We start from the raw sequence: 20479 nt of genomic DNA, 5'->3' as shown, positions 1-20479 counted from the left end.
TTTCCATCAACTGGTGGATTAGTTTCCCTGTTAATTGATTTAAGCACCTTAAAAGCACATGTAACCCAATTTGTAACACAAATTTCCCCATGGCATGAATTTCACACATTTTTCATTAGAAATAATGAATGCACATATCTGTTTCCCCACATGAGTGTGTAGTAAGGTAAAGGTAAAGGGATCCCTGACCATTAGGTCCAGTCGTGGCCGACTCTGGGGTTGCGGTGCTCATCTCGCTTTATTGGCCGAGGGAGCCAGCGTATAGCTTCCGGGTTATGTGGCCAGCATGACTAAGCCGCTTCTGGCGAACCAGAGCAGCGCATGGAAACACTTTTTACCTTCCCACCAGAGCGGTACCTATTTATCTACTTGCACTTTGACGTGCTTTCAAACTGCTAGGTTGGCAGGAGCAGGGACCGTGCAACAGGAGCTCACCCCGTCGCGGGGATTCGAACCGCCAACCTTCTGATCAGCAAGTCCTAGGCTCAGTGGTTTAGCCCACACCGCCACCCGCATCCCTTATGACTGTGTAGTAGGAAGCCCTTATTGATGGTTTATCCCTTCTGCCTGTACACACATTGGCTTAGTTGTCATTTGCCAGCATCTCCAAAGTACCTATGGGCAGATGAGTGCCAGCTTCAACCTATGGAGCAGATTAACTGGAATATAGCATGTCATCCAAACCCTAAACCAACAAGATTAACATACTATATTAGCTTACAAAACTGACTTCATGAACAATGGTTGGAAACTGTTTGTTCTACTGACAATGGTTGTAATTAACTACTGTTTGTCTAGGTTTAGATGACATGGCAAGTTACGGTTCTTCTAAAATGCAAGTGAAAGCTTTTCATCTCCTCATAGCCAGAGCAGGAGAGGAAAGACACCAGAAGAGAAGGGGGTGCATTTGAGCCCTAAGACTTACCTAGGCTTATTTATGCAGTGCTAAATTTTGTGTTATGTCTGAACTAGCCCAGTGAAAGAGAGGCATGGGAATTTGTCCCATAAGATTAGATAATTAGATTGGGATTCTTGTGATCTCCTGCATGGAAAGTGTTTCAAGATACTTAATTATTATGGGAAATGACCCTCAAGTTGGTGAACAATAGCATCATTTTTTGCCCCCTTTTTCAATGTGTACCGTGGCGTGTATGGTCCAAGCTGCATTTGCAATTGTGTCTAAATCACGAGAGTGATCATTATTCCGAGTTCATTTATCTGAAAATTAAAGGGGTGGATCTGATTGTGTGGGTTGGTTTGCAGCTGTGGCCAAATTCAGGCATGTCTAGAAGTTTCTCTTCAAATAAGAACAGAATGTGAAAGGGCTGGTGACATATAATGGTCTTTACATGTGTGTGTTGATTATTCCTGTGATTCTTCCCTTTTGAGAATGTGAGCTGTTGATTCCGTTTGGATGCAATACCTCAAGGACCGTCTTTCTCCATATGAAGCTACCTGGACCATGAAACCACCCTCTGAGGCCCTTCTTCATGTGCCTCCTCCAAGAGAGGGTGGCAACATGAGAATGGGCCTTTTCTGCAGTGGCTCCCTGTCTGTGGAATGCCCTCCCCAGGGAAGCTCTCTGGGCACCTTTAGGCGCCAGGCAAAAACATTCCTCTTTAACCAGGCCTTTGGCTGATTGACATCCAATGCCCTTTTAAATGTGTTGTGGGTTATTGGTTTCTTTCTGTTTTTATTTCTATTGTGCATTTTGTATTTTCTATATTGTAATTTTATGCTGTGAACTGCCGTGAGGTCTACAGATAGAGAGGGTGGCATATGACTTTATTTATTTATTTAATAATAATATTTTTCTCTTGGTTAATTAAGATATTTAAACCTTAATGTTGAGTCAAGAAGGGGTTAATACAGCAACGAAGAGGTTCTCGGGTAGAGAGCAAAACTGACTTGCTCTGATTAATGTTTTTAAGACGTTCCAGGAATGTCCATATTATTTATTTCCTTGTATCTGAGCAAACTCCAGGCTCTGGCTATAGGCATGCCATCTCTTGTTTTCTGTATGTGCTGGGCAGGGACTCTTAATTTGAAGTATGTACATGACTCACCATCTGGGCTTAGATAGGGGGTGGAGAATTCGATTGCAAGAGCACAAACAATTTTAACTGTCAGCTATTCTGCTTGGTTTTGTCCACGTTCTTTATTAAATGTAGATTTCAAGATTTTGACCTGATTTTGACCAGCTGGGACCGTTTTCTGACATCTAGGTAAGTAGACGATATTTAATTTGCTTGCTCTCAAAATGTATCTGTCCCTATGGGAACCTGATTCCGGTAATAGAATTTGATATTGTTTAGATCAGTGTTTCAATTGTTCAGAGCTTTTGTGATTATAGCCAAAACTTAGAACTTTAAAACTTTAAAAAAAATGGAAAGCAAAAACACGCAAATGGCAAATGTGTGAGGTTTCTGGTGTCTTAAATGCAGATTATATAATTAAGATGTGTGAAAATAAGAATTGTGATGAAGTCCCAAAACTGGCATTTTTAAGAGCTGGGAAAGTTCAGTCTGTGTGGAGTTATAAAAGGTAAAGGCAAAATTGTTTGCTTTGGCATATAGAAAACATCCTGTTTTATTTTGTGCTGGAACGAAGTCCCTGCTCCATGTTTAGTGCAGGCCTCTGGATAGCTGCCAGAGAGCAGCGTAAAACCGGCAGCAAGCATTGTGTACAGTTTCTCACAATCCTTTGTTAAAACGTTATGGTAATCTGTTAATAGGTCTTCTACAATCCATAAACAGCTTACAGTGTGGTGTTGTTGTTTTTTTGCAGTCCCTGTAGGTAGAAATCCGAACATTGTTTATCCTGTCCCATAAAAAAAATAGGCTAGCTGTTCCACTCGTTTTGTGTGCTGCACCTTTAATTATTTATTTCTATTTTTATATATATAATATTTTTTATTAGTTTTCAATTACATTCCAGTAATAGCCTCATTATAACAATACCAATTTATAATACAGTTACTAATACCGATTGTTCAAATACCAAATTATATAATTTAGGTGGCCCACCGCATGCTAGAATTGATGGTTGGATGATTTTCTTTTTTTCTGTGTTCTAAAATCTTACTAATTTCAATTACATTTCTATTTTATTTCTATTAATTTCAATTACATTTCTATTTTAATTCTATTTTATTTTTAAACGTGTTTTTGAGGTACGTACGAGGAATCCCAGGGATTCCTGCCATTGCATCATGTTGATTCCAATATACCATAAAAGGACACCATAAGGACACCTGTCTCTCCACCACACCTGTTTGCAGTTCCCAACAGTTTTCATAACCACTCCTTCCTTGAAGGAAAAGAAGCTATTTCCCCCAACATTGAGCAAATTTATTAGATGTAACAATGGATGTCATAATTGACATGATGCTGCTCCTAGGAAAGCTCTCTCCCACTGTTAATTTATTTTAAAATATTTATATCCTGCTTATTTATTTATTTTTGTTACTGTATTTATTGAATTTATATACCCGGAGGTTTCAGACCAAAATCAAAATATGAAACCACAAAATATATAATCAACATAAAAACAACAACCCAATACCCCCCCATTTTTTTAAAAAAGGGCATAGGGTGTCAATCAAATCCACCAAAGACCTGCTTAAAAAGGAACGTTTTTGCCCAGTGCCTAAAGGTGCCAGGGGAACTTCCCTTTTCTGCTTTTCTGTCGCTTGAACATAAGTCAGCTAATAAAATGCATGTGCATAGACGCACGCAACCAAATAAAAAATAAATCACAAACTGGTCACTTAAACGCCACACTGTCCTAAAACATCATAAAAATAAATAAAATACTTTAAAATAAAAAAATCACTTGCACAGACGTAACAATTTGCAATATCAGTGCATCGTCAGTATACCGTTTCCCCAAATGACTTCTGAAACAGTAGGGTTTTCATGACATATGGGGTGCTTTTTTCAGGTGGGATTCAATCACATAACAACAAATTCAGGTTGGAATATTTGGCTTGTTACTGTGCAACAAACCACTTCCCCAAAATCGAGACTTTTTTGTGATAAGGAAAGTCATATGGAAATGCAGTGGCAAAGTGTGTGATAATGATTGCTTTTTGCAGTGGTCGTATAACTTCCCCAGAAACAAATGGAACAAACACTCAATAAATAGCTGGTGCAGTCTAACCTCGCCACAAAATTTGTGCAAATAAAGCACAATAAACATGTCATCTGGAAGCAGCCAGAAAGCCAAACAGTTTCCTCAGAGAGGAATTCTGGAGCCTGGGAGCAACTGCTTGCACAGTCACCAGTTTTACCTCAGATGGCAAGATGGCCCAGAGATGGGCTCCGGATGAAGATGTGCTTGAACTTTATTTTCTTTCTAGCGTAATCTAGAATGTCTTTTTAACAACAGAACATCTTCCTATTTTATCCCTGCCCCACATTAGCTATATTTATGGAAATTTAGGTTTTATTGTGGAAAGTGATTGAGGTGTTGAACTAGGTCACAGGAAACCGAGGTTCCAATCTCCAATTCCACCATGAAGTTCTGGGTGACCTTGGGCCTAGCTTTTGGTGTAAACGACCTTCTCAGGGTTGTTGCAAGGAAAAATATGGGAAAACAGGGCATGAGTCACATTGAAAACATGACCATGTATTTTCTGTCCTGAACTCCGTGGAGAAAAGAGGGCGTATGCATCAAATAAACAAATGGAGTCATTTCAGTCAGTTGTGTCTAGTTCTTCTCTTGGCTTCTGCTGGTTCTAGGGTGGATTTGCCTGGTTTTGTTAGGATTTTAGCTGCTGGAGTGGGTAGTATAACCACATAGTTTCATCTAAAATTTGTGTTGATTGTTATCTTAATAATAATAATAATAATAATAATTTTATTATTTATACCCTGCCTATCTGGCTGGGTCGCTTTGCATTGAGCTGTTTATGAGCTTTGCACTGCACAATAACTGAATTGGTGACATTTTCAGTACTGAAGTTTATTTCTAGGTTTATTATGGCATTTTTAGGGCCAGATAACCTTTCATATTATCTTTTGAAATAATTGCATTTGAAATAATTGCCGGGGGGTGGGGGTGGGATAGGAAGCTGCAGTGAGTGAAAGATGGTGGGACTGTTCACACAATCTCTGGAATCGGATCCAAGCCCACTTAGACTACAAACACATACTAAATCAATCGAGCATGTACAGATATAAAAGAAGAGTCCGCTATCTGCACAAAGTTTCTCTTCTGACACCGTAGCCTTTTGGTTTCCGAGCACAATTCAAAGTGTTGGTGCTGACCTTTAAAGCCCTAAACGGCCTCGGTCCAGTATATCTGAAGGAGCGTCTCCTCCCCCATCCTTCTGCCCGGACACTGAGGTCCAGCTCTGAGTGCCTTCTGGCGGTTCCCTCACTGCGAGAGGCCAAGTTACAGGGAACTAGGCAGAGGGCCTTCTCGGTAGTGGCACCCGCCCTGTGGAACGCCCTCCCACCAGATGTCAAAGCGATAAACATCTACCTGACATTCAGAAGACATCTGAAGGCAGCCCTGTTCAGGGAAGTTTTTAATATGTGATATTTTAGTGTATCTTTCATCTTTGTTGAAAGCCGCCCAGAGTGGCTGGGGAAACCCAGCCAGATGGGCGGGGTACAAATAATAAATTATTATTATTATTATTATTATTATTATTATTATTATTATTATTATTTGGTTGGAACAGTGGCTATTCCCCACATGCGCAGTCGCAAGCGCATACTTATGATTTTATTGCATGTATATCCCACCACCTTCTCCAAGGAGCTCAAAGTGATGTACAAGTTTCTCCCCTTCCTCATTTTCAGTCCCCACAACAACCCTGTGAGGTAGGTTAGGCTGAGAGGCAGTGACTGGCCCAAGGTCACCCAGTGAACTTCATGGTCGAGTGGGGATTTGAACCCTGGTTTTCCAGGTTCCTGTCCGACACTCAAGCCACTATGCTACACTGGCTCTCTCATGCTTAGCAGCCAGAACTGGATAGAGAATGAAGATGGAGGCGAGAGAAGAGTACAGAAAGAGAAGGGAAGAGAGGAAATGGATGGCAGATAGACTGATCCACACGATACATTTAAATCGCATCCAGCGCACAGAGGATCCTGGGGACCGTAGTTTGTTAAAGAGGCTGGGGATTATAGCTCTGTGAAGGATAAACTATGTAAATTAAGAAGGGGGGCAAAAGTTAAATGTTTTTAATAATAATAAGCCTGGACATAGAAAGGTGGGGTTAAGGCATGCAAGGTAATCATGAAAGGGGAAAAGAAACGACAGGAGATGACTAGAAACACTTTGAGATGTAAGTGCAAAAGGAATATTAGATAGCAAGGATCGGCTATCTCGGCTTCGAATAGCAAGGATCAAGAGCAGTGTGCAGGCCTGCTCAAGCTGCATAATTCTCCTTCCCAATGCAGCTGCTGTTTCCTGTGTTTTTTGGGGAATAGGGTACAAGGGACTGTGATGCTGTGATGGGAAGGAATCTTGGGTCTTGATCAGAAATTCCTGCACATGTCAGTGCAGAATCCTGGATCGAGGTTCAGATCTTGCCATTCACCCACACTGTACATGACCTTGGACATATCATGCTCTCTCAGGCTGTGTACACACTCCTGTTTGCTTTGCATCCAGTGCTCCCATTGCTGATTTGGGAAGCAATGTCAACATGGTGTTAGGCTCAACCCATATCTGTTCTGTATCTATCCTGTCATTCCATATCCATTCTGTATCTATCCTGTCATTTCTTAGGAAATACTGTCTTTTGATGTGTTTCCCCCTAAGACAGCTTCATTCTGAACTGAGAAAAAGAACAACTTAGGTCCATTTTAAGCCAGTGATGTGTCTGCAGCCTCTTGTCTAACTGGCCTCACAGGGTTGTTGTGTGAATAAAAGGGGAAGGCATCTATTGCTGCCCTGTGTTCCCTGGAGGAAAAGTGAGATAAAAAAATGAAATATATACATAATTAGCATTGTTGTTGTCATCGTTTCTAAAGGATCTAATAATTTGTAGTTTCTTCACTGACAATTACCGTATTTTTTGCTCTATAAGACTCACTTTTTCTCTCCTAAAAAGTAAGGGGAAATGTGTGTGCGTCTTATGGAGCGAATGCAGGCTGCACAGCTATCCCAGAAGCCAGAACAGCAAGAGAGATTTCTGCTTTCAATGCGCAGCAATCCCTCTTGCTGTTCTGGCTTCTGAGATTCAGAATATTTTTTTTCTTGTTTTCCTCCTCCAAAAACTAGGTGCGTCTTGTGGTCTGGTGCGTCTTATAGAGTGAAAAATACGGTAATCTTTTTGAATTGAACAACATACGTTTGTGTTATTTTGCCCTGTTGAGAAATATGGGAGGAAAGGCTTTGGGGAATACTGCCAATGACAGCTACATTGTTCTTTCTCTCAATTTGGATCAAAGCTGGTTTGAGGGGAATTGCAGTGTTTCTCAAGAAACAACAAAGTAGATAAGGGATTGTGACATACGTACTCTTGCTTCCCAGAGCTCACTGGATGCCAAGTAAATGGGGGTGTGCGCACAGCCTCAGTTACTACGGGACCGCCTCTCCTGGTATGCCCCACAAAGAAACCTACGGTCTGCAAATAAAAACATCCTGAAGGTCCCAGGCCTCAGAGAGGTTAGGCTGGCCTCAACTAGAGCCAGGGCCTTCTCGGCTGCGGCTCCAATCTGGTGGAACGCTCTGTCACAAGAGACTAGGGCCCTGCGGGACCTGACATCTTTCCGCAGGGCCTGCAAGACAGAGTTGTTCCACCAGGCCTTTGGTCAGGGCGCAGCCTGACTCCCTCCTCTGGCAACCTGCACAGAGTTTTGCTTAATGGTTGCCATCAACTTGATTTTAATTAATTTTTATAATGAAATATTTTTAGAATGTTGGTTTATTTGATTGTTTGATTATTTGATTGCTGTTAGCCGCCCTGAGCCCGGCTTCGGCTGGGGAGGGTGGGATATAAATAAAATTTATTATTATTATTATTATTATTATTATTATTATTATTATTATTACTACAAACCTTCCTGTGAAAACAAGAAGTCAAAGGAGGTCTTGTTTAATGCAAACATGCTGTTTTGCATAACTGTGTGCTTACAATGAATGACCCATTCTCCACTGATCTATTTCCCTCACTCACAATCCCCATCTCCAATGGCACAATTTCTGATGCTCAGCTGAGTCCTCCTTACACACACACACACCACTGACTACTGAAGGCTTGGTGCTCATTGACCGAAAATAGCTCCTCTTGCTGCTGGTTTCAGCCTGCCCTGGCTGTGATGCTGCAGATGTCAAATAAGGATAAGGGGGTGACTGTAGGAGTGAGAGATGCAGGGATAAGGAGGCGGATCTCTAGAAGAAAAACCATTGCAGCCCACACACTTTTTATATGCCACGTAGTGAGTAACTCTGTGTTTAAAGGAGGAAAAAACACAGTGGCATTCAGAGGGTGACCTCAAGTCCCCCTCTGCCTCTTGGTGCAAATTATGTTTCTAGGGCACAGTTTTAAGGTTATGTATACAGAAGCTGGATAATATGTCAACAGTGTGATTAAGTCTTGCTAACATTAGACCGCTAGATGCAGAATAGGAAAAGCCATTGGGCATTTCATTAGACTTCCAGAGTGGTGTTAAATATTGCTCATGTAATATTGTGGTCCATGTTGGCAGTTAACACAGCAAGCCTTAGGATATCCCCCCCCCCAGCACCAAGCAATGTGGTAACAGCTGTTTCCTATATTAAAACTGGACAGAGGAACACTGTTGTTGGTTTTTCTGTGCACATTATAACTTCAAAGCACATTCGAAGCGCAATCTTTCTCTCAGAGGTCTGGGCACTTTAGTTTATCCCCACATAGAATTCCTAGCTGCCCTTAACAAACCAGCCCTATTCTACAAATATATACTGAAAACTAAGTCCTACTGAATTTAGTGGGGCTTACTCCCACATGTGTGCTAGGGATTGCAAGCTCTGTAAACTTTATAGCAGGGATGGGGAATCTGGTTCTCTTAAGATGTTATTGAACTGCAACTCCCATCATTCCTGAATATTGGCCCTGCTGGCTGGGGCTGATGGGACATAGGTGTGGGCCACTCCCCCTAGGCCACATCAGGTAAAAAGCTTTCTTCCAGATGTAACTCTCATTACCATTTCTTCCTTACAGGACTTTTCTCCAGATGGGCAGTCACTTTGAATTACGGATGCCTCAAATGAGTATTAATCGTGCCACTGGAATGGAACGATCAAGCAATCAAGAATCTTGTCAGCTGACCGAAAACATGACTTCTACAATCCATGATCTAGGAGAAAGCAGCCAGAAACAGTGTGGGCAAACCATTACCATGTCTCCACTATGCAGAAATCATGGTAAAGTCAAGAGTGTATTCTGTAGAATGTGCAACGCACAGCACAGCCCTGTTGATCCTTTTCAGATCACATGATACTAAATGAATCTTTTGAGCATTGCATCATTATATTGTTGCTGTTATTGTTTATTTGTTTTAAATAGCAGCTTTGGAGAGGAGACCGAATTAGGATCGGGACCACGACACACGAAAGGGTGACGCTCTTTCCTCCCATGCCACAGCCCTAATTAAAATCACCACCACCAAGCTGTTATTTTGTAGAGGAGGAAACTGCCTCCCTCCTATGCCAAATATCACGGGGAGGAAATGGAATTTTCATAGGGATCACTGCATGGGATGGAGGGAATTTTTAGTTTTAAGCTAACCCTAACCCCTTCCCTTGCCATGATCAGCCTCCTCCTTCCTACATAGATGGTGTTTGAAATGTTAAAAAGAACTGGGCTGTGAATGTCTGTTGCATGTGTAGCCAAAACAGCACCACCCATGCCCAAGGGGAGGTATCAGCAGGCTTAGAGGGAAGCCAAGGTTTGGGGAACATTAAGGTTTGCAGAAGCTGAGGGGGGACTTTTCCACCCTACACATAAAAAAAATAAAACAGTAAGTTCAAGTCCTATAAAGACTGCGCTTACTGGCCATGGATGCTGACTAAGGGGGAATGGGACAGAAAACAGGTGGAAGGAAGAATAGATTGAAATATCATCAAGGAGAGCATGGTTGCTAAAATGAATGTGAGTGTTCTAACTTGAACATACCAATACCTGTATGTGTATGATCAGATTGTGCTTACATGGCTGATTTATGTGTCATAGACTGCTGTTTACAGATGTGTCAGGGTGTTTTAGTAATCTACTAAGTCAGTGGTGCATATTCTCTTAGCATTGTATTGTCACCTATTTGGTTATTAAACTTTTGTTATAGATCGCTTTTTTGGTAATCTGTCTAATGCATTTAACTCAACTGCAGCTTTCATCTGCTGTGTTTAGATCACGCAGAGTTCAGATACGCTTCCCACCCAGCAAGTCCTCAGTGTTCTAACGCTCTTGAAGACACCAAAGGCATTTTCTTCCAAGTGGGGAGTAAAAGAAACCTCGAATATTACACTTCTAGCCAAGAGCAGTTTGGGAGTGGTTGTAGCAGCTTGAACAACAGTACGCAAGTCCAAGCACCAGAGAAAGTGACTCTTGTCGTTGATGGCACTAGATTTGTCGTAAATCCCCAGATTTTCACAGCTCATCCTGATACTATGTTAGGAAGGTAAGTGTCTTCATTACCTCTTTAAACCTTGCAGACTACTTAAATGGAAACAAAGTGTATCGCTACTACTGCTGATAGGGTGTGCTTTGCAGTCTGAATAGGGTTAGGACGATGCATTGTAATTTTGGAAGGCCACCTAGTTTTAGAATTCTGTCCTCATCATTCCCATTGGAATTTGAAGGTGTTCCACTTCATGAGATTATTTGCATTTAACTTGTTAATGCATTCCAGTGAAATCAGATAACTCCCAAGTAAACGGGTTTAGCATGAGGGACCAGAATGAAGGTTCCGCTGGAGATGTTCATGGTACGTTGACCTTATGAGACATCTCAAAGATTATGTGATGAATGCCACTCACTGGTCTAGATATGAGCAATCTTATGGCAAGGATAAGGAACCTTTAGCTCTCCAAACCATGGGAGTTGTAGTCCAGCAATATCTGGAAGACCACAGATTCCCTATCCTTGTCTTATGATCAAACCACAAGAGGCTTTTATACATTTTCATTTTATTTACAAAAAGCAGCCACAAAGAGAGGAATAGTGGTTTAACCCTTTTCTAATTCTCCTCTGCCCCCAGTTACTGGTGCCTGTCCCAACTGAGTTTTATTTTTAATAGAGCAAATAGCAGCTTATGGGGGCAATTTTCAGCAAGACGCTGGTGTGTGACATTAGCTCTCCCACCCCCACCCCCACCCCCATAACAACATTCTGATCTGGATTCCTTCCCACTCACCCGCAGCCTCCCCATGGCTGCTTTTTTTGTGAATGAAGAGACATAGCCAGTCTCAGCACATTTTTAGATTATTTTAATTCATGTCCAGTGGTCAGATCCTGATTGTATCCAGGTTTGAAGGCAGCATGTAAACCCTCATTTCCTGGTTTAGGAATTAAGGGTATAAGTGTCAAAGTTGGATGCATGGAGGCAGGAGCAAGATGGAATTATGTGGGCACACAGTTCATTCTCAGATTGTGACATCTGAATTTTTGAGAACTGCATGCCATTTTCTCAGCTGTGTAAAATGCCATCCATCTCCTTAATAAAGGGCTTAATAATTACTGCATTCTCAAAGAAACACTTGCCATGATTGACATAGTTCTTTATTTAGATAGTTTCAGTGTGCTCTGTTTACTTCAACACACCAGCTGGCATTTGGAGACAGCCATCTTAAACCCATGTATGGATTATCATTTCAGAATGTTTGGACCAGGACGAGAATATAACTTCACTCGGCCGAACGAGAAGGGTGAATATGAGATTGCGGATGGAATTAGCTCCACGGTGTTCCGGACTGTGCTGGTGAGGAAGCCCCCAAAGTTGCAGAAGTAGGGTTCTTCCTCCAGTTTGTAAAGTTCCTATTCCTGCCTTCACATTCAAAGGAACTTTGAGCTTCTCATGTATCTTCTGCTTTATTTATAGATCTGTTTCTTTCTCGTTTCCTTCCTATTTCTTACTTCTAAGACAGCGCCTATCACTTATATTGTGTAATGTTGGGAATAACACTTTCTGCGTTGTCCCATATAACTAGTAATGTTTTTCGTTCATGGTATATGTACACAGTGCTGGCTCCAGGTTTGGGGAGGTCCTTGGACCCAGTGGTGGCCCCCTCCCTCAGTGAGTCTACCGCCTCATGGCGATTATGGGCAGCTGTTGCTGCTCCTCTGCCACCTCATTGTCATTGCTCCCACCTGCTCACTTGCCAGGCAGCCAATGAGCAAAGAGGCAGCGGCTCCTGCACCTCCTCCTCCTCCTCTCCATCTCTTTTGTTTGCTTGATGATCCCCTTGAAGGCCAGAGTGACAGGCAGGTGAATAAGCAGGTTGCAATGGTGAAGGGAAGGAGCGAATCCAGAGGACTCTGATCAGTGGATACTCTGATGGAATATGGGGCAACTATGCCAGCTCTGGTGTCATGGTAGTATATGGTGCTAATTCATAATGTTGAGCTTTAAAAAACAAACACAATGATTTAAAAGACGCATTCATCTATGTTAGATCGGAGTCATGAGATAGCTCAGTTGGTAGAGCATGAGGCTCTCAGGGCTGTGGGTTCGAGTCCTATGTTGGGCAAAAAGATTTCTGCATTGCAGAGATGACCCTCACAATCCCTTCCAACTCTACTGTTCTACGAGTCAAACTCCCTTGTCAATAACTAGGTGGGAGGCTGCCTGGTGCCCTGGGTGCATCCCTCCATACTTTTGGAAGGAAGAACAGGGTACAAGTGAAATAAACAAGAGCAATAATAAACACAGCTGCACTTTCCTTTCAGGATTATTACAAAACTGGAATCATTAATTGTCCCGATGGGATTTCTATTCCGGATCTCAGAGACACGTGCGACTACCTTTGCATCAACTTTGATTTCAACACAATCAAATGTCAAGACTTAAGTAAGTGTGGCCAAACTCGAAAGAGTGGCGGGTAAATACTGTGCATGTCGAGGCCATTCCGCTCCAGACCCTGCTAGTCAGGGTGGCATTTGAGACGTAGGGAGTTGGGTCTCTGACTTTCTCTCAGGCGGCTTTGAAAGAAGGTATCAATGGCTACTAGCCATGATGGCTATGTTATGCCTCCGTGGTCGGAGGCCTTAATGCTTCTGAATACCAGTTGCTAGAAACCGCAGGCGGGGAGAGTGATCTTGTGCTTGCGGGTTTTCCAGAAGAGGCCCCTGGTTGGCCACTGTGAACAGGATTCTGGGCTCAATGGACCATTTGCCAGATGCAGCAGCGCTCCTCTTAATGTCCTTCCAGCTGGATGCAAAGGGCTCACATGTGACTTATTTCCTGTTAGGTGCATTATTGCATGAGCTGTCCAACGATGGGGCTCACAAGCAGTTTGACTGCTATCTGGAAGAGCTGATTCTGCCTATAATGGTGGGCAATGCCAAGAAGGGAGAACGCGAGTGTCACATTGTAGTGCTAACGGATGAAGACATAGTGGACTGGGATGAAGACTACCCACCTCCAATGGGAGAAGAATACTCACAAAGTAAGGGATCTGCATTTAATTATATATATATATAAATAATACAATTTCTAGAAAGTTATTTTAAAAACCAACTTAGGCCGCCACATGGTATACATGATGTGTGTCGTCTTAACTAAAGCTGAAAAAGAAAGAAAATACAGTTACAATGGGGGTGATTTATACCAACCAACAAAATTCTGAACGGTATACTTATTGTCTAACTTTTTTAAAGTGTTATAAGGATAATATAAAATTGTTAAATGAATAAGAAATGGATAGGAATTTCTTTTTTGCCTTGTGCAGAGGCTCATTCCCAAAAATCCTTGCATTTCAGTGTCTGGTTATACACATAAAAGTCCAATTGATCACGGCGTTTAAGAACTATGGCTAGATGTAAGATTGTAGGCTGAATGCCTACCAACCCCATAATCTATACATGTAGTAAATCTGTAGTTTTTGTTCATATGTTGCTCAGGATCCAAGCATCTTAATTCATCACACCCTCCCTCTTAACAGCAAATTTCCCATGGGGGGAGAAGCAGTTCTTTCTGAAGCAAATGTTTGCATTGCTATTATTAATGGTTTGCAGAATATTTATTTATTATTAAAATAATAAATAAAATAATAAATAATAATAAAATAATTTATTATTTATTTAATTTATTATTATGTATTAAATTGGATTGAGGTGGGAGAGACAACTTACCAATTCCCCTTGTGCCTTCCAAACATCCGCTTGGTGTGGGAGGCTGACCTGTCATCTTCCCTCCATGGGCAGAAGGATATGTTCCATGTGTGGAAGGTGAAGTCAGGATGCAACCCAATATTATTTGAGAAATGTGTATCCTGCCTTTCTAGCAAATGGTGCTCAATATCACAGATGATTATTTATTAATTATTATTATTCAGCATTATTATGATGTATTATTGCGATATTTATTTAATTAACAAGATTCTTATACCGTTGAAAATTAAATCAACCTCTAAGTGGTTTTACACAAAATATTAATTAAAAAATGGCAAAAAACAGATTTTAGAACCAGTGAACGTCCCAGGACGTGTGAAATTGCTAGTGTCAAAGGTTTTAACCATCCTCCCAGTGCTCTACTCATTTTAAAAAAAACTGCTAACCTGTCAAATTAGCCACTGCTACAGTTGTCAGATTTTTAAAATACTATTTTCTTTGTTGTAGTTCTGTATAGTTCTAAGCTCTACAGATTCTTCAAGTACATTGAGAATCGGGATGTAGCAAAAACGGTTTTGAAAGAACGTGGCCTGAAAAACATCCGAATTGGCATTGAAGGCAAGTAACAGTGTTTTCCCGAATAGCAAAAGCTTTTCAGAAGAAGCCAGAAGTTTCCTGTAGCAACTCTGCATTTACTGGGTCTACTAACAGATAGCTCAGTCACCCATGTACTAACTTTGCTGCTCTGCAACCCTTCGATTTTGGGTCACCAATTTCATGACTAACCTTTTTTTGCAGAGGGAGCCCTAAACGTTGCCTGTATCTGATGCTGCTGGCAAGAGCCCTGGGGTTAGCTGTGTTTCATTTGGAGATGCGATTTGGCAGTCACCCCTGGGCTGAAGGCTGTGTACACACTAGTGTTAATGCACACGTGGGTTGTTCAGATCCTGTTTTTCCATGTGTGCTTTGGGGAAGTTTGTTCACCCACATGAGTGCTTTCAATTGAACTCTGCCTCAGTGTTTTCCATCCACTCTAGGAGGCAGATGTACAATGTTTTGTTGTCCCCTCTTCACAGTTAGTACTTTTCACCCTCCTTGAGTTCCGGAAACCTGAAGTCCATACTGCACAAATAGCGCACACAGTATTTGTTCATCTGTGTGCACTGCCAATTTTTATTGTATTTCTGAGATACATGTTTTTAGGTATACCGCACTTGCACAAGGCAGGTTACTTTTTTTTTTAAAGTGTGTGTATGTGTTGCACCCACGGGATGCGAGTGGAGCTGTGGGTTAAACCACAGAGCCTAGGGCTTGCTGGTCAGAAGGTCGGCGGTTCGAATCCCCGCAACGGGGTAAGCTCCCATTGCTCGGTCCCTGCTCCTGCCAACCTAGCAGTTCGAAAGCACGTCAAAGTGCAAGTAGATAAATAGGTACCGCTCCGGTGGGAAGGTAAACGGCGTTTCCGTGCACTGCTCTGGTTCTCCAGAAGCGGCTTAGTCATGCTGGCCACATGACCCGCAAGCTGTACGCCGGCTCCCTCGGCCGATAAAGCGAGATGAGCGCCACAACACCAGAGTCGGCCACGACTGGACCTAATGGTCAGGGGTCCCTTTACCCTTACTTTATGTGTTGCACCAGGGGGTGTGTTGATAGATGACACCCAGCAAAACATTGCCACACACACAACAAGAACACTGACACAATGTGCTTCAGTTCATCTGCAGTATATACAATATAAAACTACAGTCAGTTTTATATTGTATTCCTACCCCACACTCCTTGTTTACTGCATTGTCCACAGACCAGGACAATCAAAATTAAATGTTGGAGAGACAGGGAGCACGGGCTGCCATTTGGATGAGGACAATTCCATGTGGGTGGCACGGAAAACATGCGCCCATGAGGCGCCTTGAATCCACTTTAAACAGTGTTGTGTATACAGCCTATACAGTTTCATCAGCACAGTCCTAGTTTGAACCCTGGGGATACTCTTCCTTTGGGCTGCTCACAGGGCCTGGGCCTGGGCCGAGATGGTTAACAGTGCCAAAATATTTGTTTCAGGTTACCCCACCTGTAAAGAGAAAGTGAAGAGGAGGCCTGGAGGGCGCTCGGAAGTTATCTATAATTATGTGCAACGCCCATTCATCCAGATGTCGTGGGAAAAGGAAGAGGGAAAGAGTCGCCATGTTGACTTCCAGTGCGTTAGAAGCAAATCTCTAACAAACCTCGTGGCGGTGGGGGAAGATGTGGCGGAAGACCAGGAAGTTATGCTGCACCACCCGCCCCAGGTGGATGAACTTGACAGACTGAATGCACCATTTTCTCAAATGGATCCTAATGAGCTTCCGGAATAATGTAGCTAAAGTGCAGTGTTTTCTCAAATGGATTTAGTTGATTGACTGGCTCAGGACTGAATATCCAGATCGGCCTGCTGCTAGTTTTCATACAACTGGATCTCTTAAAAGCTATTGCATTACCATAATTGCTTTATTCTCTAAATACAGTCTACATAAGTAGAAAGGACTAGTGTTATTACATCATTTGCTGAGGCCTCCCAAGTATTCTCCAATGAGAACGTGGACTCTGGGAATTAAGTTTACATCTCACCCTGTCAAAGAACAGAAATAAAATGTTCTCATTGAATTGAAATACGGTGTAAATATACATACAGTTCTGTGTTAATGCTTAGCAGCCATCGCTTAGTTACAAATAGGCCAAGCTCTATAGCAATAATGACTTCACCGTCATGGGACAATTACCAGTAAGAATAAAAAAACTATGTTTCCCGTCAGTTGGGTGCAGCTACACAACAGATAGCCTATGCAGTCCAGTGTTGTTGCTTTTTAAGTTTCTTTTCAGTAGCTGTCCCACCAACTCCTTAAATTGCTTCTTAATCTCCAGGACCTGCTGGGAAGAGATTGAAAACTCTGATTTCAGAGGCATACCAAAAAAATTCACTCTGAGTCATCAGTTTTCAAGAAACCAAATACCAGTCTGCACTACAAAATGCTACGTTTTCAACTCAAGGCACAGTTGCTCTGCCATCCCGATACTTTAAAAAAGAAAAAAAACTAACAGAACCGGACACAAGTTATTGCATTAGTGAATCCCATAAAAGTTGTGATTTTAGGCAAGTTTACCTAGGAGTAAATCCTATTGAAAAGCATGGGACTTTTCTTTCAACTAAACTTGCATAGGATTGTGCTGCAAGTCTTCTGAAAAAGGGTTAAAGTTCTTTATATTCAGCCATACAAATGAAGCCATACATCTCTCTACATGTATCTGTAACTTGCTATTATGACTGTCGTAAATGAGTAGGAATATCTTTTAAGGTTACAGTGAGTGCTGAATCCTACTGGATTCAGCAACAAAGCCAAGTGCAGAGTGCTTGGCGCAGTACAGATGTATTGCATAAACATTACAATGTTTTCTCAGCATAGCCCTGCCAATCTTCTCTATTTTGTGTTACTTCCTTGGTTCCGTTCCAGGATTCTCATCTTGCTGCCACCTGCGTGAAATATTGAACCTCTTCAAATGTTCAACAACAGCACATGGTATTAGTGCTGCAGGGGCAGTGCGTGTAGCAGAAATGCCTGTCTTGATTTTGGAAGATGTTTAGCTTTAATGGCTGCAATAGAAATTGTGATTTAGGATTGTGGATGGGAGGGGATGCTGCTCTTCGGTGCTAGGATATTCAGATCATTACCAACCTTGCAATGTTTTTTTAAAAGTTTGGTGGGATTTAAGATTTTATAATAAAATATGCCCTAAGATTAAAAGTTCCTAACATGAAGAAAGCTAGCACTTCTCACCAGTATGTTAGCTTTCAGTGTACAGCATGGGTAGGCAAATGAAGGCCTGGGGGCCAGATCCGGCCCAATCGCCTTCTAAATTCGGCAAGGACGGTCTGGGAATCAGTGTGTTTTTACATGTGTAGAATGTGTCCTTTTATTTAAAATGCATCTCTGGGTTATTTGTGGGGCGTAGGAATTTGTTCACCCCCCCAAAAAAAATATAGTTTGGCCCCCCACAAGGTCTGAGGGACAGTGGACCAGCCCCCTGCTGAAAAAGTTTGCTGACCCCTGGTGTACAGGGAGATTTTGATGGGTTAAGCTCAGGGAAACATGCTGGTAGTTTGAATGGGAATTGGCTGTTATATGAGTTATGCACTGTAGTTATACCTGCCCATTACATTAAAGTGCTTCAAAAGCTTAGCCCATCCTCTGCAAGGTAGAGAAAAAACTTTTGACACATTCAAATGAAGAATCTTACTGCAGAAGAAAGCAAATACACACCTGAAGTCCTGAATTTTCAGCAACTTAAGTGTGATTTTAGAACAGGTTGTGTATAATGCTGGTCTGAATTAACATGTAGAGGACTTTGCAACTATCAGCACCTGCAATTATATATATACTTTAAAAAAAAATCAATGCACCAAATATCTCTATCTTAAGAGCCTCAAAAGAACAAATGTGTAGCTGATTGCCATCTACTTGGGATCTGCTTAGAGGAATTAAGTGAATAGATATTGCCAGATAGTGGAGATAGCTTTCCAGAGTCAGAATAAATGGAGTTAATACTTCCAGTGAAGGGAGAATCGCCCAAGGTCACTAATTTATGTAACAAATGGTCTTTTTAATTTTCAATTAAAACTTTTTGGTTTTATTTCCAAGCAAGATTAATGGACTGTGCTATTGTTACACTGTTGAAGATGTTAAAGCAGACTTGTAGCACAATCTTATACATGCTTACTCAAAAGTAAGCCCCATTATGTTCAAAGGGGCTTTCTGGAAAGTGTGCATAGTTTTGCAGCCTTAGAACTGTATCAAGGAAGCTTTTATCATTTCTGATCCAGTTATTTTATTTAAACAGCCATTCAACCTCTCACGAAAGTGCCTACAGCAATGTTTTTCAAAAGCTGCCCTACTTGTGCTGTCCACAAGGCAAGGTGGTCTTTTTAGAAATATTTAATTAGAAAAATATAGGGTGGTTTATAGACAGGTGTCAACATTGAAAGAAACTCCAGCATGAAAATTATTGGAGAATACTTCCAGTATTAAATTCAAAAATTTGGGTAAGCCAAGTTTGCCATTCTCACATGTGTGTAAGAGCCATTCCCACGAATGCACTGAATGTTGATAGAAAATTGAACCACTTTTACAGCTGGTTTGATGTGCTTGTCCTTTGCAGAAACTACTTACCTGTGAGGGTGGTGAGAATTTTTGATAAAATCTCTAACCTAGGAATTTTCAGAGTAGCTGCTTAGAAGATTACAATTTCATACAGTAGCCATGTTTGCTGCAGCTACATTGGTGTTTCCAAAAGAAAGTGCTGAAAGTCAGATACACGTTTCTAGACATTCAGGGAAGCATGCTGAGCCCACTATGGCTATAACAACATGATCATGTCTGCTGCATGTTCACGGAACATATAGCTGCTCTTCACATTTTACATTTGCTGCAGCAGACACACTAGTATAGGCAAAAACAAAGACAACTGCCACAGAAAATGAGAGGTAACTCTTAGGATTCCAAAAACAAAGAAATTCAAAAGTGAGGCAACCCCAATGAACTTGAAGAATGCCCATTGCAAACAAAGTCAAACATGACTTGAAAGATTACACTTACTCCAAATTATAACTAAACATTCAGAGAGCCAATATAAGCCACTAAAAGTTTTTCACAAATAATAGGTTGCTTTCCCAAAGAAACAATGTATTTATATCTGATGCAAAATAAAAAAATTATTATATAGCATTGTCCAACTAGGAATATTGGACTAATGGGATATTTCTATTCTGGGGTGATTTACTTCCTCTTCCGTTATCTGTAATTAAAAAGGCACAAAAACAAGTTTCTCCTTTTTTATTTTGTTCAATATTCAGTGTTTACATTATCATACCTTTAAATAAAAAAAATTTAAATACTTTTCTGGTAGTTGTTTACGTCCTGAATCTTAGTTTTCAAAGAGTTGCCTTTTATCTGCTGCGTTATGTTTCTAATCCTGTGTCGTCTCTTTGGTGGTTGTTTTTCTAGTCATCTTGAATATGGTCTGGAAAATCATTTTCTTTGCATTACCTTGATGCTAAAGAACAGTGTGCCCCTACCTGTACTCTCCGGAGGGAGCCACACTGGCCCCAGCCCCCACCTGTGTGTACACACGGTATAAAGAATGTCTATAGCCACATCCCGTGTAACAGGAAACACCTGG

At 41.5% G+C, this 20479-nt stretch overlaps 1 protein-coding gene across 1 annotated transcript; it reads left to right on the top strand.

Annotated features, from left to right (window-relative positions):
* The first annotated feature begins 2050 nt into the window (after window positions 1–2050).
* On the top strand, window positions 2051–20205 carry KCTD20 (potassium channel tetramerization domain containing 20). The gene is made up of 8 exons (XM_083619659.1): window positions 2051–2225; window positions 9164–9366; window positions 10349–10619; window positions 11816–11918; window positions 12887–13007; window positions 13408–13605; window positions 14777–14887; window positions 16331–20205. The coding sequence occupies exons 2-8, from the start codon at window positions 9177–9179 to the stop codon at window positions 16621–16623; spliced, it is 1287 nt and encodes a 428-aa protein (XP_083475785.1). The 5' UTR covers window positions 2051–2225; window positions 9164–9176; the 3' UTR covers window positions 16624–20205.
* The last annotated feature ends 274 nt before the right edge of the window (window positions 20206–20479 follow it).

The sequence above is a fragment of the Podarcis filfolensis genome (genome assembly GCF_964270895.1).
Source record: "Podarcis filfolensis genome assembly, chromosome: 6".
NCBI lineage: Eukaryota > Metazoa > Chordata > Lepidosauria > Squamata > Lacertidae > Podarcis > Podarcis filfolensis.
Note: the sequence above shows the minus strand (reverse complement) of the source record. Positions and strands in the feature narration are given on the sequence as shown.

Excerpts from the sequence above, each read along its gene's own strand:
- KCTD20 (XM_083619659.1), top strand. The coding sequence starts at position 9,177 with ATGGGCAGTCACTTTGAATTACGGATGCCTCAAATGAGTATTAATCGT. Across the intron at positions 11,919-12,886 it reads CGGTGTTCCGGACTGTGCTG|GATTATTACAAAACTGGAAT; the intron begins GTGAGGAAGCCC and ends CTTTCCTTTCAG. Across the intron at positions 14,888-16,330 it reads CATCCGAATTGGCATTGAAG|GTTACCCCACCTGTAAAGAG; the intron begins GCAAGTAACAGT and ends TATTTGTTTCAG.